General features: G+C 45.8%; 1 protein-coding gene across 1 annotated transcript in view; it reads right to left on the minus strand.

Moving 5' to 3' along the window:
* Nucleotides 1-14,855, minus strand: part of LOC118643505 — a 48,708-nt gene that overhangs the window by 19,131 nt on the left and 14,722 nt on the right. The window contains exon 3 of the mRNA XM_036281611.1: nt 4,996-5,184. Coding sequence (XP_036137504.1) covers nt 4,996-5,184 — 189 coding nt within the window. The remainder of the gene's footprint in view (nt 1-4,995; nt 5,185-14,855) is intronic.

Below are 14,855 nucleotides of genomic sequence, written 5' to 3' on the forward strand. Positions count from 1 at the left end.
TGATGTGGATGATCAATACTAGAGTATTTTGGGAGGTCTTTGAGGTCAAGTTCTTTGGCCTGGGCTGCTAGAATGTGCTGGTAGAAGCAGAAGCCTTTTACAGAGTGAGATCTCACCCGGTCAAGGCAAAACCCAAAAAGACAAAACCTTAGTGTTCAAACAGGACGATGCCTTCAGTCTTACAGGGCACCTGGGTCAACATGCTCATGTCTATATGAGCCTCAGTGACAAGGTGGTGTAGTTCACTGGTGGGGCATCTGGTCCCCTCATAGCAGGGTTTCCACAGTGCCCCACAATATAGCAAACTAGCGGACAGAACAGGCTCCAGAGTCAGAAAGCCTAGCAGGAAACCTCTACTCTGCACAGTAGACCTATGTGCTCACTAATCCAGTTACCGAGCCTCTGTCCTCCCTTGGGAGGTTGGTATCATAACAGTACCTATCCGCTAAGGCTTACGCTAGGCATCGCTTATTAACTGCAATAGCATCGTGCCTGGCACAAAATGGGCTCTCAATAAATGATGATGATAATCGTAGCAAGTACTCAGGCAAAGCACCTACTACGTGCAAAGTTCCTTCTAAACACTTAACATTCATCACCTCCTTGACTCGTCTCAACCGTCCTATGAACAGGTAGGTACTGCTATTCCTCCCAGGAAATTACAGCCCAGAGAGGCTGGGACACTCGCCAGTGTCAGTAGCAGAAAGCAAATCTGAAGCCAGAGCACCTGGCCCTGGAGTCTGGGCCCGTAACCGCTAAGCTGTGGTGCAGGGGGGCTCAGGGATTTCTGCTCCCAGCTTCAGGTCTTCCGACGAGGCAGCAGCTGCTACAAACGCTTACGTGAATTCACTCACTGAGTTTTCACACCAGCCTCTGGCACAGGTATGAGTATTAAGTGTATATTAAACGTTTACATTAACACAATAAGGGGATACACCAGAGGGTGGAGACAGTGGAAGGATAGAGTCTTCAGCGACAGATCAGGGAGAGCGAGGTAAGGACTGAGCATCAGAACTACTGGAGGCTGCTCAAGGCAGGACATGTCCGTGGCTCCCCAGATAGGAAAGAACGTGTCACCAGATGGCACAGGTGGCAACAGAGACAATGAGCCGTTTGCCAGCTTCAGAGTTCCGTTGGGGAGCCAGATCAGTGTGGCAGTTAGGGGAGGGGTACGGCGTAGTGGAAAGGCAGGGGCTTTGGAGTCAAACCCTAGTTCTCTTACTAACTAGCTGTGTGTCTTTCAGGAAGTCACTCCACTTCTCTGAGCGCTGGGTTTTCTTTTCCTACAATGGAGATACTGATCCCTAATTTGAAGAGCTGTTTTGAAAATTAAATGGGATACTTTAAATGCCAAGCACAGTGACCAGCATAGAACAGACATGTAATAAATATTAATAAATATTAAATTCTCTGAACAGCGCAGTGTGTAATAAACTTGGATAGGTCGACGTAGGGGTGTTTACAGTCTAAGTGAACCACACACTCCCCCACAAAGGGGAACATTGAGGAGGAAAGTGTAATCTCACTGTCCAGCCTGTAACAAACACCAGAATATCCTGTTAAGAGCAAAGGAGAACAACATCATTTTTCTCCTGACTTACATCTGGGACAGAGAGCTAGTTGGATGTCCGTCCAGAGTGTTATAATGGAAGGATCTTCCAGCATGGACCCTTGGGGATGGCACGGAACGCAAGCCCGACAACAGCACCTTCCGGATATCCAGTCGTGGACAAATTGCCAAGCCCTCTGAAACACTTTCAGATGACATCATTCTCTGGGTTCGGCATCACTCAGAGGGTTTGATTGTAGCGTGAGCTTTCCCAAATGAATGACTATTCCAGATGTCCAGAACAATCACTCTTTCCCATTGGCAATATTTTTACATCCCTGCAGAAAATGCTAAACGATCATCTCGCTGATGTCCTTTGCTCCCCCCACCATCGCCCATGCCCCAATAGAACACTGGTTAGTAACACCTCGCTCGTTTTCAAGGTCTTCACTGTCAATAAATTGTTATCTGTGGAATAGGACTATAATGCTAAAAGAATGTTCTACACTGTGGTTGATGGGAAAATATGCCCTGGCCTTGCAGGGAGAGACCGGTTTTCCGACACTTTGGCTGTATTTGCCCAACCGCGGGGCTGTGGAAAGCACATGACAGCTAATAACGGCATCCTTCTCCCCTCAGTAAGCACCCATTTTGGGGAAGCTTGAAGAACTCTCAGCATTGGCGATCAATTCCGCTAACTCTGGCAAGCAGCCTATCTCATATAGATGATGACTGTGAGGTCGTGTTGCTCCAGACGCTCGCACACACTCCGGATCCGAACACATTCGCACGCGCCTCCTTGTCGGGCTCGCCAGATCACACACTGCAGAAGCTCTCTCCACTAGCACAGTCATCCAGGTCTGAGTTCATCTTCTCCACGCCCGCTCCTAAGCCTCAGGTTCCGTGCATTAACTCCATGCCCAACCAGGTAAAAATCACAAAAACAGTCCCACGTAGGGAGTTCAGGGAACACAGGAGTTTCCGCTCTGCGCCGGTGGGAAGGTTGGGGATTCTAACTTGCTTTTAGGGCCCCGGGATTCATCCATCTCACCAGCCAGAAAGGGGGGATATTTAGAATGGCTCCCAAGACCTCAGGTCCTACCTCACACCACACATGATGAGATGTGTCAATTCTATATTTTAAATGTCTTTTGACTCGGTATTCTCCACTCCACCGCCCTGCCTTCAGTCTTCCCTTCTTTGCTGTTGGAATACAGAAGCTTTTCCATTTTGTCAGATTGTAAAACACCCCAGAACATACACACCAGAAAATGACATTGTGAGCACTCGGACTTCGCGCCACATGGACCCAGGGCACACTTTAGAGCCCCAAACTCTGAGAAAAGTTCCCATTATGTTGAATCCTCACCTAAGCAACCATCTTCTAGACCAACAAGTATCTACACACCTGATCACATCTCTCTCACCTGCTTAACACGCTTCTCTGAATTGTTTGTCTGTAATGAACGTAAGTCCGAGCTCAAACAGTGTCTACTGAGTCTAACTCCGAAACAGAGGCTAATGTGTTCCAATAGTCTAGAGCAGACTACCTTGAACCCCTACAATCCCGTGGAGATTGACCTGTATTCTCTCCCAAATTTATGTTACAATACCAAAGACTTTCTGTAGTTTTCACAGAAATGAATTATTTTTTTCTTCTCAAGAAAGAAATCTTTAAAATGAAGGTAGTTTTTTGTTTTTTTTTAATTAGATAGTTTCCTAGCTTTAAGCACAAGCATTAAAAAGATAATTATTCCAAACCTGGCTGGGTTTCTCAGTGATTAGAGCAGCGGTTCTTGACCTGTGGGTTGCGACCCATCTGGGGGTTGTACGACCCTTTCACAGGGGTCACCTAAGACATAACAGTAGCAAAATTACCATTATGAAGTAGCAACAAAAATAATTTTATGGTTGGGGGTCACCACAACATGAGGAACTGTATTAAACGGCCACGGCATTAGGAAGGTTGAGAACAACTGGGTTAGAGCATCTGGGGCCCAAAGGGTCTCGGGTTCAATTCTGGTCGAGGGCATGTACCTGGGTTGCAGGTTTCATCCCCAGCCTGGGTCGGGTTGTGCAGGAGGCAACCAATCCATGAATTTCTCTCACATCAACGTTTTTCTCCCTCCCTCCCTCCCTTCTACACTCTCGAGAAAAAAAAAAAAATCAATGGAAAAATATCCTCAGGTAAGGATTTAATTTTTTTTTTCCTTTATTGATTTTCGAGAGAGAGGAAGTGAGAAGGAGAGACAGAAACATCGATGAGAGAGAACATCGACTGGCCACCTCCGGCATGCCCCCCGCTGGGATGGGGCCCACAACCCGGGCATGTGCCCTGACCAGGAATCGAACCGGCGACCCCTTGGTGCATGGGTTGATGCTCAACCACTGAGCCACGCCAGCCGGACTCCTCAGGTGAGGATTAAGAAAATAGTGAACCATTCTGAAGCCTGAAACTGTGTCTCTAAAGGTAGGACCCGAATTTAGTCCTAATGCAGCACCACTGTGAGCAGTGAACAAGGACACCCAGAGAAACTCGCAGCCCTCGCTCCCTCCAAGTTCAGTCTGCCTGGGAAGCACACGCAGAAATCCTTATCCAGAGCGCGAAGTGTAGCGACGGATGCATGAAAGGGGCCACCGGAGCATCGGGGACGGCTTCGCCAGGCACGCGAGACAGAGCAGCAACGTAAGCAGGAGATGCTGCCCCGGTAAGGGAGTGACGACGCACAGTGTTCAGCATACAGATGAACTCGATCATCCAGAGAAGGTGAGTTTCCCATCTCCCACGTGGGACTGTCCCATGAACACCTGACTGTCGATCGTGGTATGGTGACTCTGCTTCATCACACAAGATTTACTTTTTTGCCAATCTAATCGCAGAATTTTGACATCACGGGAAAGGAAAGTATTCTAAGGGTAGCAGATTCGTGCACCCTAAGAATTTAAATCACTTATCTTGCTAGAATTGCTAGGAAATCTCTAGGGGGAAAAAAAGAGAACACTTCAGAATAAGTCAAGAAATAATTTTGCCAAGATTTTCTTTTCACTTGAACTTCAGCAAGTAAATATTCAATCAGTATAGTGGCCCTGAGCACCCACAGTAAAATTTCCTTCAGGGCAGCATACTACTTTGAATTTATCCCGTATTTCCTCCTGCATTATGTACTCAAAGAGCCTGTAAATAAAGGGAACAGACCACGGTAATCAAAGGCGTACACAGGGTCGTAAAGGAGAAAACGCGTCGGAAGTGGATAACCGGCCTCCTAGGAACTAAGATTAGAAAGAAGTCCGCCCTCACACGTAATTTGAACAGGAAAATGTTTTTCACCCAAGCACCAGGCTTCAGGCTATCACGAAGCCTATGACCACCCCTCCTTCGTCCCTCCTTGCCCGAGACATCCCCATCCCCCAGACAGAGCTCAAGAAACTTGCGCGGTTTGACTTACGATTGTGAAGTTCATGACTTTGAGAATCCAGATGGTCATGGCCAAGTTCACCAGTATTAAAATCATCAGGAGCAGGACAAAGAAATACAGGCATCTTTTCCGCCAGCCGTAAATCCCCACTTTGTACACCTGCGGCCCCTCGGAGCTGGGCATGGCGCTCCGGTGGTGCGTGTACTGTTCCTGAGGCATCTGAAATACATGAGGCGAGAGAGGAGCACACATATTAAACGGCGGAGAGGGGGTGGGAAAAAGGAAAAAAAAAAATCAACTGATGAAGAAATATGGCTGGCTGCCATCCATACATTTCCACCTCCTGATGACTCTAAAAATCTGTTTCCTCTGACACTTGCTTAAACCCTGTCAGTTCATGCAGCCATCTCTCATGACATACGTGTAGACATCCACACACACACGTATCATGGGAGGCAAGGGACCCTAGGAAGTCATTTCCAAATGTCTCTTAGAATCCAACATTTTTCTGAAGGAGACACTCAAGATCTAGTGTAACTAGATCCTGAGGGTAAAGTCCTGAGGGTAATATTTATAACTCATCTAAGGAAATAAAATAACCCCATCAGATCACTGGAGTGGTATAATACTATTCAGGCTAATATTTAGGGGTAATGACCCCAAATGCAATCATTCTTACTTGCCAGAAAGTCAGTGGCAAAAGTAACAATTTTGATATTCCCTCTATTTCAAAGTTCAAAGGAGTGTTGATGGGCACATAGATTAAGCCTCATTTGACCCAGGAATATGTAACAATATTGAATAGCCTATTCTTACATGCTTCCCTTGACAGAGAACTCACTACCCTTAAAGTTAGTCCTTATGCATCAGACTGTTCTAATTGGTATCAACCAACTCATGTATTTATTAAACATAAAGGAGACTCAAAGTCAAGTAAGGCGTAAGCATGCCTTCCAAGGGCTTGCAGGGTACTGGGGGAATAAGTGAGAACAATATTTGTCAATACTAACTAATGCACCAACTCCCTTTAAAGTAAGGATGCTTTCGCAAATCCCTGCTGTTGAAACCAATGATCTTTATACCAGCACTACTAATGAGAAACCAACACAAATAAGTAAACGTATCATTTCCATATTATACAACCGAACCAAATTTTGAAATTAAATACAAGCAATGCTACCAACAGGTATCATTCAAAACAGGAAAGGACTGACTGCCACAGAGGAAGGAGACTTGCTGAAACTAAAGTGCACAAGGTTTTAGCAGAGTACATCGTCCCTATTCTGCCATGAGCCACGTGACGCCAGGGCCCCGACTGAGTCTCTCCACTCAGATTATCTAGGGCTGTTTACTCCACTTGGCGCTCAGGTAGGCATACTTCCTTCCCTAAGAAGAAGACCTGCCTCTGTTTATTTTCATCTTTACTCAACAGCAATTCGATTAGGCACATGTGGTACTAAGTGACCATCGTGACAAACAAAATGTGAGCCCTGAAATGACATCCCTGGTTATGGGGTCGTCTTCCAGATAGTTTGGGACAGGATCCTTTCATGGTTTTCAGATAATCATTAAAACGTATGCATAAAACCCAACCCCCCAGCCCCGAGAACTCGCGGCCTTTAGGCAGCAGAATTCCACTTGAAAAACCAAGTGAACTGTTACTTACAGTCCACAGGAATGCTCAGTAGAGGCCTACGTGACATCTCTCTCATTCTGAACAGGACCCCAGCACTGAAACCAGGCCCTCCTTTGAGGATATGAGTAAATATTTGTATGTGGAACTAATAAATGAAGAAATAAATGTATAAATAATGAATGAATGAATGAACGAGTGAATGATCACCCATCAACTACGACATGTGCTGCCCTCTAGGGTGGGAAGGGGGAACACAAACGTTCAAGCCAAACGCCAGGGGAAGTTCTTGTTTGTATCTTTGCAAACCTCCACTGGATGCGCCCAGAGCTCTGAGTTGCCAACCAAGCAGTGAGGTTCATTCTGTAAGCAAATCTCTATTTGCTCACTCAGCTCCTTCCAGTTCTGTAGATAAGGCTGTGCTGTAACGACGTGAGAACACAAAGCCACTGCTCACTGGCCTTTTTACAAAGATCAGCGGGAAGAGAAAACATGCCTCATACATCTGAAGGAAGTTAGGCCTTGATCCTCTATTAAATCATATTCTGTACATTAAGGAAATAATCATAGAACCTTAGAATCGTATCTGAAATGGTCTTTGATTCCCATCAACTAATTTTATGAATGACCCAAGTGAAGACTAGAGAAGCTGACCCACCTGTGCGTGGCCACAGGGTTTGTGGCAGAGTAAGGACACGAATGATCACCCTTGACTCTTGGAGTAGGATGAACAGCAAGGACTTCTTCACACGTGAGTGCACAGAGGCTAAAGCTATCCTCCCATACCAATTGTCTTTCCTCTGACATTCACCCCAACCAATGGGAGAATGACATAGCTTAGCTATAAAACAGAAATGCCACATTTGATAAATACCTATAGGAGACTGGACAGATGGATATCATACTTGTTAACTTTTGTCATACACAGATTGTAAGAACTTGCCAGCATTCAGCAATTATTCCCACTAGGGGTTCTCCATCCTGGTGCCCACCAGCGGCACCTGTGGAGCTGTTCAAACCATCTACCCTCAGGCCGATTAAATAATAGTCACAGGGCAGGACCCAGGCATGAGCATTTTTGAAAAGCTCCCTAGATCATCCTGAAGTGTAGAGAAGGTGGCATATCACTGGTGTAGAATAATGTCTCTCAATGCAGCAGAATTCAAAAGAAACTGAACAAATCCAAATCCAAAATCTGAGCTCTATGACGAAAGTAGAACTTGTTACAAAGCTTCCCAGGACATTTCAAGCATTTGGGACAACTTTTCTAAAAAACAAACAAAAAAAGTCCTCCCCCCCGCCCCCCACAGTACCATCAATTCAAGACAAAAATCTTGAAACTCCAATCTAGCGTATAAAACAGCAAGAGAGCAGAGGTCCTCTGCATGAAGCAAGAATGAGGGACTGGCCACTCAGAGCCACCTGTGCAGAACCTCCAGATGCCTCGGAACCGATGACTCTGCCCCACGTTTACAGACCAGCTGAGTTGCTCAAAGCCCAGAGGGTAAAGTAGCCCCCTTTCAAGTCACACAGCAAAGTAGAAGCTGAGTAGGGATCAGAACTCAGATTCTCTGATGCCTGGTAGAGTGGCCTTTTCTTTTTTTTTTTTTTTTTTTTTATCCTCACCCGAGGACATTTTTCCATTTTTTGTTCAGATAGAGTGAGAGGAAGAGAGAGAGAAACATCGATGTGAAGGGACACATGGAGTGGCTGCCACCCGCACGACCAACCAGGGCCGGGGACAAACTGCAACCGAGGTACGTGCTCTTAGCGGGAACCGAACCCGGGTCTCTCTGGACCGCAGGCCGACGCTCCAACCGCTGAGCCAAACCGGCCAGGGCTAGAGTGGCCTTTTCTATGTCATGAGGCCTCCTACATCTCCACCATACGCCCTGCCTACTTTCATGAGCTAAATGAAACAACATGCTTCAATCTGAAACTCTGGAATAAAAAAAAAAGAGAGATTGATAGATCAATCGACTGATCGACAGGTTAAGAAACAGGGAAGGGAATGAGCAATTTCCCATGAATGACTGCAGCAGGAGCCTTGTCAGCCAAGCATAACGCATTGGATACATCTGTTGTCAATAATCCAGCCATGAAGGAAAACAATTCAGATATGCTGAGTACATTAATTTTTCTAGTACAAAAAGGGAACCAGGTTGTAATGTCAAAAACATACGAGGAAAGACGATCTCCAATCTGTGTTTCTCCCTGATTCTTCCCCCCAAAAGTTTGCTGTCCAGGGAATGAAGTTGAAGTTTCAGGCCATCCCTCGCTCAGTCCCCTTCCTTGGCCCTGGGGAGGGCGGGGTGCAGGGCACAGCAATGCATTACCAGTATCATACAATTTTATAAAACGGACTTAAGGAAGATGCGTCATTGCAACGAGCTTAGACCCTGCCTTTGTCAACGTCTCTTTATGCTCCATGACTTTGGAGGAATTACATGCATCTTGGAGGTCTAACTAACAGGAAGTTAAATTGGGGGTTCATATAGTTGGGGTGCAATGGTATATGTGTATATGGTTTGCAGACACTGCCCTGCAAAGGTACATCATTGCTAGCTCTCTGGTGTAGAAATGTCTTTAAGGAATTGTTCCACCTCTGGTGCCAAATCACCAAGGGTGGGGTCATGAGGTTACAGGACAAGAGACATCACACTGTAAGCTTCTCCTACAATGGCCAGCAGCAGAAATAAGTGGGTAGTGGAGAAACCAAAAGCCAGACATTTTTTTCTCTCACTAGGTATGTAAAATTTAGAATGTAGGATTCAATTCTCATTGACATCAAGTCAAAACAGAAACCCTCTCTTGTCAAGGATATACTCAATTCAGCATATATACATATAAATGAACCATAGGTTTTTTTTTTCCCCCAAGGAAATCACAGAAAATAGAATTAATGAGAATTCTTATGTTTGTGGGTTATGTGCACTGCGTGTCTGTATTTTGTACGTGAAGTTCCAAGATTTATGCATCACAACCATCTATAGTAAAAAAATTAATAAAAAGGCCAAATTCTATTGAAATTACCCCAGGAGACAATCATCTTTCCACTGTCTGCACAGAAAGCGATCGGGCCAAACAGCTGTCCTTTGGAGACTCAGCAACCCAAAACCGTCCTAAAGTATGTCATACAGTTCATTATTAATGCTATATGTCTGGATTTTATGATATGCCATCTTCTAAAATTAATAATTTAATTTTCTTTCTCATTATAAATATATATTCCTGTGTTTAACTCAAGCTTATACTTCCAAGTCTTCAGTTTTTCCCCTCAAAACAGCCTCACATATTAAGCTTCGGACCTGACCAAACCTGGATCCTTTCCTGGTCCCCCCCACAAGGAGACCTCAGTGTGGCACCGCCGCTGGGTGTCAGTCACGACTTGGCTGAGCTCGATGGGGTGTACCATGACCTGCGCGCCCCTGTGAGTGATGTCCAGGCCCTGGATTGCATAGGCAACGCCCCGGGACACCGATGAAATGCAGGTCCCCAGGCAGCCCACCAAAATATTCTGATTTAATAAGTCAGGGTGCGTCTCAGAAATCTGTATTTTTAACAAGCCCCCCAGTGGATCCTGATAATAATGGCCCAGGCGTCATGCCTCAAGAGCACGCAGTGAGATCCGCGGCAGAAAAGCACCCCGGCCCACCGTCGCCTGCACTTGTGTTCCCTGGATCGCCCCCCTTCTTCCCAGACCCCTTCACATCTCCTTTGCCATCAGGCGCATTTTGGCTGCGTTCCGGCCCTGGAGTTTTCCTTTCCATCCTCGTCCTTCAGCAGCAGATTGAGCATGAGGTTCTTTGCACCTTTGGCGTCTTGATTTTTCAGTGTGAACAGATCGTTTCTGCCGTTAAAAAACACAAACACAAACACAAGCACCTCGGCTTACCCTCATGGTCCTCCCTATAGTATATCTGGCTTCATTTTACTTGCGTTGATGCCCAGGGTTCCGAGATCTTTGGCAAACCCTAGGAACTTCATATTCCCATCCATCCACGGAAATGGCCCATTCATCAATCGCCAGTGGTGTCCTGACCAACATGCAATGAACTTTTCCTAATGCCCATTTCCCTCGGACGTCCTGAAGCTTGGGACCTTGCCAACTTCCCCCTACCATGTAGAAATGTTGTCCTTTGGCGCTGATGCCGCCGCAGGTCCCCGGTCTCGTTCTGGCGTCTGTGGTCGCTCTCTGCCTTTCCAGCTCTCCCCTCTGCCTCTCTCCTCCAAGCCCACATTAGGAGTCCGTGTCCTCTCTCATCTCAGAGACAAGGTCCGGGGCCACGCTGGCATTTTGTGCTTCTAGGAGAATGAAACTCAGCTTACCACGTGAACTCGCTTTTTCATCTCCAATCAGACCTGTCTAAATGTCTTTCATCCGTGGACTCCCTCATCAAATAACGACTGATCATTGATCAAATTCCATATACGGTGCAAAGGGTCTCACAACACCACAAGGAAGAAGAATTGCCTCGCCTCTATGAAGCTCACAGCTGGACGGTAGGGGAGAGCAAAGAGGAAAAGCAGCCCTGGACAGTTTGGCTCAGCAATTAGAGTGTCCGCCCTCGGACCAGAGAGTGGGTTCATTTCCCACTAAGGGCACATACCTTGGTTGCAGTTTGCCCAGGCCCCGGCTGGGGTCGTGTGGGTGGCAGCCACTCAATGTGTCTCTCTCACATCGATGTTTCTCTCTCCCTCTTCCTCCCTCTCTCCCTCCCACTCTGTCTGAAGATAAATGCAAAAATGTTCTCAGGTGAAGATAAAAAAAAAAGAGAGAGAGAGTAAAAGCAGAAAGAGACCAAGTGAACGCAGTGAGCGCTCTCCCTGAAGTAGACCTGACAGTGTCAAGGGGAGCATCACAGGCGGGAGGGTGTTTTCTAGACTCATCAACAGAGAGCCCCCTGGCGTTGGAACATCTAAACTGAGACTTCAGGATAAGAGGAAGGCAGTGAAATGGAAACGGGGTAGACGTGCCCCCGGCAGAGGGAAAAAGCCAAGTCCCCAATGTGGACGAGGTCTGTGTGACTGGCTGTAGGGAGTCGAGGGGAGATGGCATGAGATGAGGCTGAAAAAGTTGTTTTTCAGGTGTCTTTGGAAAGCCAGGGAAAGTCCATGGCAGAATTTGAAACAAGGGGGTGATGATCTGATTTATAACAGCAGCAGCGCCTAGACCAGAACAGGTGCATGATAAATATCTGTTGTTTGATGGTGTTTAATAGAACTTTTTTTCCTCTACATCAAAACACCCACAAAAGTTGAATGATTGAGAAAAAATGTTTCTCAACCAGTATACCATATCCCCCTAGGAGGCTTACTTGCATCTGTAAGGGTGTATCAGGCATGTGAATTTTAAAAAGGAGTCGCTCTATCCGAACACACTGTGTACTTGAGAGTTAGAAGACACAGTGCTTTCCATTAGAACAATTTTACATTGTCACACAACACATTTTCCAGTCATATATGCCATCTCTCTGAATATATCCTAAACTCTTCTAAGTATGTAAAACTTCTCTGAAAACCAGGAGCACCTAAACAATGGTACGTGTGTATGTGTATCTATGTAATTTAATATATGCATGCATGTATCTATCTACCTACCTTTCTACTTACCAACTTAGCATACATTTGTTCAATGAATAAATAGAAACCAAGCCAATGCTAAGTAGCAAAGCATATACTCCAGCAATAAGTAAACAGCTGTAAGGTCAGAAGCAAAGGAAAGAAAACGTACACAATGTGCCCCCTTTCCAAAGACACATGCAATTATACCGATGTGAAGTCGGCTTAAATCCAAAGCACTTCTCCACTCTTCATGAGGCTATTTTCAGCGTTCACCTGTTTTAAACAAATCCAGTTGACTTCAAGATCATCTGTTTCTCAAACACAAAATGCCATAGGATTATATTTCCCAAAGAAGGAAGCTAGTGAAACCTTCTGTTGCTTTAGGTAGGGAAGAAATACCGATAGTCAAGGCAATGTCGTAAGAAACCCACCTATAACAACAGGCCAGTTATGTAGTTGTCAAATAGAATAGATGTTTGGTTTCCAAAGACAGTCATCCTATATGGGTGTATGACTGGAACATGATTTTGAGAGCCATAAACTCATTCAAATGTTCACACCGGGAGCACGTACCAGGATGGAATCAAGCCTGATGCTAAGGAAATGTGACTGTCTCCAGGAGAAGATCCATTGTTATGACTTGAACTTGGAAAGAACCTCCTTCGGCTGTGTGACCTTGTTTCTCTTCAGCCACAGCAGCCACGACCAACCCCTCAGTGACTTTCTGATGCCCAGACAGGTTTTCCCAGTGGCCTCATCAATGTCCATTCTCAGTCATAGGAGCCACGGCAGGGATCTGCACACATCTGACGATTATGTGAGGTCATCACAGGGACTCTTGAATCAGGCCCAGTCTGAGTGGCCCCTGGGCCCTGGGGCTGTTGCTTGTCCAGTAAGGGGGCTGCATGACATGCCTAGCTAAGGCCCACCCACACGGAGCTTCCCAGGGGCCCACTTCTTAGACAGCCTGTGAAATCTTAATGCAGAAACTGGCTGATCTTACTCAAGTGGTCGATATTTTATACCATGTTGACTTCCCTTCCTAAGTCCGGTCGGTACCAAATAGCTCCTAGAAAACTTACATCGCTCCCTTTCCGACGTTCCATCAGCTGATATAAGAATGTGGGCGTTCTTGGGCGGAGACAGCTGTCTTTGTGGGGCCGAGCACAACTGCTGGACCAGTGCTGTGAGAAGCCCCCACCCACTGTGGGTCTGCGGGGTTCTCCAGGAGAACAAATGTTTTCCTTGTCCTCCCCCCAAATCCAAGAGATGTGTGGAAAACGGTTACAGTGTCTGTGTTATCAACCTGCTGTGCCAGAACGCATTATGCTTTGTGGGACGATTAAAAAACAATCAGGAAACTTCTAAAGACACATCCACGCCATCAAGCTTCCTGACGATTTTTCTTCGGGGCCTGTAAAACTTTATGGGCCATGGTCCGCTCTCCTAACAGGGCAGAGCCGAGGGGCACTACAGGCATGTTCCTGCCGCTCGCTGGACTCTCGCGCCCACGGGCTTCACGATCTCGTCTCGGAAGGGAACTCCCGGGAGTGCCTGGAGCGCCACTCCACGTACAGTCACACGGGCTGTGGAAAGGAACATGGCAACACCCAGATCCGCCCTTCAAGAAAATTCCCAATCTAGTCTTTTAACAGAAAAAATATATATTTGTGACCTCTACCATGTGCCAGGCACCACAGTCAATCCTGGTGATACACAGGTGTCCACACAGGTGAATACGATATTCCTACTTTCATCAAGCCGGTGTAGCCGGTGTTTAACGGGAGAGAGGGACAATAAACACGTAAATGGAAGAAACCATTACAACTAAAGTTAGGTGTCAGGAAGGAAACAAAGAAGGCTCTGTGACAGAGAACAGAGGGTGACCCATTCTGGTCACAGAGGGCCATTCTGACCAAGTAACAATTCAGGTGAGGCCTAGAGGTTGAACAAGTTTTCCCGCAGAGGACAGACGAGCACGCGTTCGGCCTCAGAACATGCTCAGGTTAAGCAGGGTGGGCTGGCCGGGCTGGCTTTGAATGAGTTCAGAGCAAAGGGTTAAAAGGTGACCCGTTTGTAGGTAGAGGCTGTAGACCGACTATACTAAACCTTGTAGATTATGGTCCGGAGTAAAGAATTAATACAGTCTAATAACTACATTATCTTATTTAGAAATAAGACATGTGACAGCAATTACGTGAGCTAGGGTTTCTTGATGATGCTGATGCTGTATGTGAAAATGTCCAATGCATTTAACAGTAAATATGAATTACGTCACTGTCTGTGATTGTCACCAGTTCACATAAATAGCAGGTATACGTTCCCTCACAGACTCAGTACAGTTTCTAGAGTATGTTGTGAAAGTTGAGTCATTTTGGATTATCTTGGCGTATAAATAGCTTTCCATTAGCCATGTTAATTTTGAGGTCTTTGATTTACAACTATCTGCTTTCAAAAGTTCTCTTAGCCAGCCAGCCCTATAAAGCATTAGGCTTGGATTGCTAACGTTTGGCACGATTTTATACAATTGTAACAAACTCATCACTTTCCGTTTTGATATAATAATCAACATTTTTGGGGGGTAAAAGTCATACAGAAAAGCAAATGCCTGTTTATGTGAAATGATCCAGAAATGGCATGTTCTGTTTAAATCAATATTTGGATTTAAAAGTTAGATATTTTGTATTTTAGT

Source organism: Molossus molossus, unplaced genomic scaffold (assembly GCF_014108415.1).
Source record: "Molossus molossus isolate mMolMol1 unplaced genomic scaffold, mMolMol1.p scaffold_m16_p_4, whole genome shotgun sequence".
Classification (NCBI taxonomy): Eukaryota; Metazoa; Chordata; class Mammalia; order Chiroptera; family Molossidae; genus Molossus; species Molossus molossus.